The sequence below is a fragment of the Trichechus manatus genome, unplaced genomic scaffold, assembly GCF_000243295.1.
Source record: "Trichechus manatus latirostris isolate Lorelei unplaced genomic scaffold, TriManLat1.0 scaffold00001, whole genome shotgun sequence".
NCBI classification, from domain to species: domain Eukaryota; kingdom Metazoa; phylum Chordata; class Mammalia; order Sirenia; family Trichechidae; genus Trichechus; species Trichechus manatus.
The window spans coordinates 35462171-35468041 of NW_004443937.1; the positions used below are offsets into that span (position 1 = coordinate 35462171).

Consider the following 5871-nt stretch of genomic DNA (forward strand, 5'->3'; position numbering starts at 1 on the left):
GGGCTTTCACTGGGTCGTATGTCACATACTCACATGTCAAGAACAATGTCCAAAGCATCCTGTGATTACAGGAGGTTCCAGAACAAGAAAGGGATAACTGGAGCACCCTCAAGCATTCACTTGCTTCTAGCTTATGGTAACACAGCACAGTTGAGGGAAATTATGGATCTTACCTGGTTTAAACTAAACTAACTCTAACGAAATGGACAAGTAGTTTAAAATATTTTTAACAAGAACAAAAAGGTTTTGTGTGTCATTAAAAATTACATCACTATATTGTTTATTTTACTTTATCTCCTCCATATGGAAGTTATACCTTTGTGAATATCATATAAGACACACACATTGGCACAGGGGCATATCATGCAATTTACTTTAAAAAAGAAAACACATATAACTGGGGGTCTGTGATCAAAAAAATTTAATGATAAGAACATGAAATAAAAGTAATTTTGGGGCTGAAAGTTTAAAGAATAGCTTTCAAATTTTTGGTCACCACGTACACCACTCCTAAGCTGCTTTAACTATTTTCCAAAATATTTCAAAGGAAGCAGAGAAGTGCACATCGCAGTTAACAGGTTCACAAAGGCTTAGTGAACCAGCAAAGTTAGGAAAAAGCAGAAATAGCAGTGAAGAACATTAATTTGATTTGGGAGAGAAGAACATTAATTTGATTTGGGAGAGAAGAACATTAATTTGATTTGGGAGAGAAGAACAAAGCTTCCTGTTCCCACCAAAAATCACATTTCCACATCTGACAACCAGCCGTGGTTCTGTCAGAGCCAACAGGATCAGGTGACTGCTTTCTGCACAGAGAAGCAGAGCAAAGAGAAGACTCTAAATACAGGTCGCAAGTGCTTCCATGGGCGCTTGGACTCCAAAGGAGTGGTAGCTAGGAAAATAGACAGAAGGGTCAGTAGATGACCCCAAGAAAGGCAGACTGCTTCATTAGACCAACAACAAGACCAGTTATCAGAGAATCACTAGCTCAGCCCAAGCTAGAGTTACCTCAAATTTCTAAGAAGTTAAATGATATCTGGGAAATTTTCATTCAAATGGCTCAGCACGACTTTCCCTCTCTTAGCACTTACCTAACTACTAGTAAGAGGTGAAGCAGGATTTAAGGTATGTCTGACTCCAAAATCCTCATGAAAACAGCAGCACATAAAATGGGCCTCACAGAATAGGCAGGATTTGAAAATGAAGACTGGTTGTGACCAGAAGGAAACTGAGGGGTGGGGGTCCGGGCTGCTGAGAAGGCCACCAGTGCAAGGGAAAGGTAAGAACAAAGGCATGGAGGTGAGAAACCTTGAGTGGACGCAGAAACTACCAAATGGTGGTGTAGGTAGAGGGGTCGTAGGACAGAAGGCTGGGACCGTTGGCTCAGGCCTTTTACGGAAGGTGCTTGTAGGCTCAGCCAAGGAGAAAGACTTTACTCTGGAGGTAATGTGGAATCACTGAGGGCTTTTAAGCAGGGGAATGGCATAACGTCAGGTAGACACTGGGAAAACTAATCTGTCACATGGAGGATGGATCAAAGAAGAGTAAGAATGTGCTTTGCACATAGTAAGTGTTTAATTAATATTGAACGAATGAAAGCAGAAAGACCAGGTTAAAATTTACTGTATATACCTAACATGGTATCAAATCCATTCTACCCAGTCCCATTTAATATTGTTCAGTTTGCCACTTAGAGAACAAGCTTCACTCATTCTAGAAGGAACTAATTCTGCTGGTGCTTAAAAAAAAAAAATTAATTCAACCACTCTGGCCAGGACCGCAGCCCAAACCAAAAAAAACACCGACTGCCATCGAGTCAGTTCCGACTCATAGTGACCCTATGGGACAGAGAAGAACAGCCTCATAGGGTTTCCAAGGAGCGACTGGTGGATTCAAACTGCCGACATTTTGGTTAGCAGCTAATGCTTAACCACTGCACCACCAGGGCTCCAGGATCACTATCTGTTGCTGTTGAGTCGATTCCGACTCATAGCAATGGTCCCAATTAGAGTGGGGGAAAAAAATGTAGAACAAAATTCAAATTCATTAGAAAGATCAGATTTACTGCTCTGAGACAGACTGGAGGAACCCCTGAAACTACAGCCCTTAGACACCCTTCTAACTTGGAAATGAAGCCATTCCCAGATATCACCTTTCACCCAAATAACAGACAGGTCTATAAATAAACAATAACACATGTGAGAAATGTGTTCCTTAGAACAATCATCTACCCGAGACCAAAAGGACAACACATGCCCCAAAGCAAAGATGAGGAGGCAGGAAAACCGGATGAATGGAAATGGTGGTAATGGGGAGAATGCTGACACATTGTGGGGACTGCAACCAATGTCATGGAACAATTTATATACAAACTATTAAATGGGAAACTAATTTGCTCTGTAAACCTTCACCTAAAGCACAATATAAATAAACAAAAAACAATAATAAAGCCAGAAAAGAGGGGAAAAAAAGCAACTGAACAGTCAAATGCAACCCTCTAAATGCTGCCGTTAAAGTGTTTAGTCTTGCAAAAAGTAACATTCATCTTCTATTCAGAGGGAAGTACATCTGAACCGCTGCTGTGACCGCTGAAAAAGAAAACAAAATTAACCAAGTACAAAAGTTAGGCAGAGAGAATTGATCCCCCATCCTCTGCAAGGTTATTGGAAAGGTTACTGGGAAAGTTACCGGAAAATCAGGAAATCACAAGCTATAACTTCCTGTTTCCTATGCCTCTTCTAGCATCCAAGTAAGATGCCATAACCTTCTCAATAACACCAACCCTTCTTCTGCACAAGTCGTGGTACCATCTGCAAAGCATCAACTACTCAGTGAAAAACCAAGGCTGAAAACCAGAGATGAGTCATCACCTACCTGATTCTCTTCGTGGGAAACCCTCATCTGCTCCTTGAGGACAGACATCCGGGCTGCCTCTTCTTTCCTCAAGACTCTCTCCTTCTTGAGCTCAGGACTCCAGAAGGTCTTGATACTGTTCATGGAAGATCCCAACTTGCTATCCTTGATGTCTAGCTCTTTCCGGAGGAGGTCATTCTCTCTCTGAAGTTCCTTGAGCTGGGCTTGAAGATCTAACATTGTGCTATCCCTTACCTGCCTCAACATGGAGGGGACCTGGTGGTGGTGATGATGGGATGAGGTGGTCAGACTGCCATGCTGATCCGTGTACGAAAGGACATCTGTGTGGGAAAGTCCAGCAGAAGCAATATTGGGACTGCTCCCCATGGCTGTGACTCGGCCCCCATATACAGCTCGATTTGTGGCCCTTCCCAGAGTCATGGTGCCCTTTGGGTAAGTTGTCGAAGCCACCCCCTCATGGTCACTCAGATACATGGGTCCAGACGTAGCATAGGCGGCATTAAGGGACTGGATATTCTCCATGGACAGAGTCTTGCCTGTTCCTCCGCCTCCCCCACTACTTGTTCTTCGGTGGCCCAAACGAGGAGACCTTGGCAAACGAGGGGATCTGGAAGGGCTGCCTTCCAGATTAGTGATTGTTCTTGCACTTCCATACATTTTTCTTCTACTATGAGGTGCTACTGAAGAGAAGAAATGCTATGCTAAGTTGGAAATTAAGCCAATATTTCCAATGTTGGCCAGAATTTTCACTGCATTTTTTTCATAGTCTGTACAGGAAATGGCTCCAATCAGAGATCTGCAAAATGAGAAGAGGAGTAATTAAAAACAAACTCTGACTAGAACTGCTATCATGTGGTAAAATATAGGTAGGTAGGTAGCTATAGATAGATCAAGTCATGACCATGAAGTACATTTAAAAGAAAGGTGACCCCAAAAATTTTACTTACTGATGTAAACTTTTCATAAATTCCCCCCACTATGCCCCCATGCAAGCTCAAAAGTTCACAGAGCCAAAAAGTAGCTACTTTTTCCTTAAGAAAATGAAGCTCAGCATTTTGGTTTGCACTGAGAGTTGGGATCTCCAGAAAATTCACTATGGAACTCCCCATCATAGAAACCTTAGCCATAAAAATAATTCCTCTTGAGGGGCTCATGCCATACACTAGTGGTTAGACAGTGACTTTGAGAAGCTGCTATTTCCTAGAATATCAAATACTTAGCATGCATTAACAGAGGCATAACTAGGGTATGGCAAGTACGACAGGTATTGCACCGGTCCTGGGTGTGTGGTACCACCGAGCAGCTTCTATTAACCCAGTACAGCCAGCGGTATATCTGTGGAAAATGGCGCCTAATGGCAACACTTAAACTGCACTTGTCCAACCATCTGACACCCCTTTCAGATAACTTTACTATAGGATCAGCTCAAAAATGCAAGCCAAGCTTGTTAATCTTTTAATTAACACATTACCATGTTCGAGGAAGGATCTTGGGGCTTACTGGGTTAATAGAAACTGCTCAATGGTGCCACTTACCCAGGGGCTGGTGTAATACCCTAGATATGCCACTGTATACACACTGTCACTTCCCCCTCCTGCACCCGTCGCAGACAGCACTAATCAACACATGAGCTGGTACCTATTAGCCATCTTGAAACTAGCAGAAAGAGGTAGCTCAACCAACACAACTCCTATAATACGGCCAGATTCTAAATGCCACCACCAGAGAAAGGGACAGTCCTATTTTTCTCCCCTTCTGTTACGGATTGAATTTTGTCTCCCTAAAATCTGTGTTAGATTCTTAACCCATATGCCTAAGGAGGTAATCCTGTTTGGAAATTGGGTTTTCTTTGTTTTGTTAATGAGGCCACATCAGTGTAGAGTATGTCTTAAACCTAATCACTTGTGAGTTATACAAACAGCAGATCGGGCAGAGGCATACAGATACGGGGGTGGGGGTGGGGGGCACTATCTGACTACAGAGGCAGAGAAACTCCAAGGATTGCGGCCAGTAGAAGCTGAAATAGATAAAGAAGGACCTCCCCTAGAGGCATACTCTGAATTCAGACTTCTAGCCTCTAGAAATGTGAGAAAATAATTTTCTGTTCTTTAAAGCCACCCACTTGTGGTATTTCTGCTACAGCAGCATCAGGTAACTAAGACACCTTCCATACATATCTTTCAGGCTCACCTTTTGGGACTTCTTCATTTTTGTTGGCCTTAACAGTCATATTAACCATATCACATCTGTACAGAAATGGCACAGAACAGTATACTGTGTTTGTGTTCCTGGACCCATAACCCCTACAGGAAAGTAGTAGAAGCACCCCCTCACGGTTACTCAGGCACAAATGATGCAGATTTTACATAGCTGGGGCTACAGGGTTATGATTATCCCATCAGTGTAAAGACCCAAATGCCTTTAATGGGGTGCATGATGGCCTCTGCTCTTCCTCTTGGGGTATCTATAGTGTACTTTCTTTTTCTTCAGCTTTAAGACAATAAGAACAGTGGCTACGAGAACAGACTTTGCCAAAGGGCAAATGGTGGTTCAAATCTCCACTTTAACACTGATTAGCTGATGACCTTGGTAAATTGTTTAACCAGTATAAGCATCCTTTCTCCAGTCTATGTTGTTGTTAGGTGCCATCAAGTCTGTTCCAACTCATAGCAACCCTATCTATGTACAACAGAACGAAACGTTGCCCCGTCCTGTGCCATCCTCACAATCATTGCTTTGTTTTCAGCCCATTGTTGCAGCCACTGTGTCAATCCATCTTGTTGAGTGTCTTTCTCTTCTACAAAATGCCAGTAATACCAACGAGCTCATAGTATTGTGAATAAGTTAGACAATGTTCATAAAATACCTACTTTGGTGCCTAGCACACTCAACAAACAGGTTTTGTTGGTAGTGTCTCAATGAGACAACAACATTAAAAGCAATATACATTAATAAACAGGGGCATCTTTTACTTTTATCTGCCCAGCAATCATCCTC

General features: G+C 42.5%; 1 protein-coding gene across 1 annotated transcript in view; it reads right to left on the minus strand.

Moving 5' to 3' along the window:
* Positions 1-3531, minus strand: part of ERC2 (ELKS/RAB6-interacting/CAST family member 2) — an 857293-nt gene extending 853762 nt beyond the window's left edge. The window contains exon 1 of the mRNA XM_004368755.1: positions 2875-3531. Within this exon, the coding sequence (XP_004368812.1) occupies positions 2875-3531 (657 nt within the window). The remainder of the gene's footprint in view (positions 1-2874) is intronic.
* Between the last annotated feature and the right edge of the window lie 2340 nt (positions 3532-5871).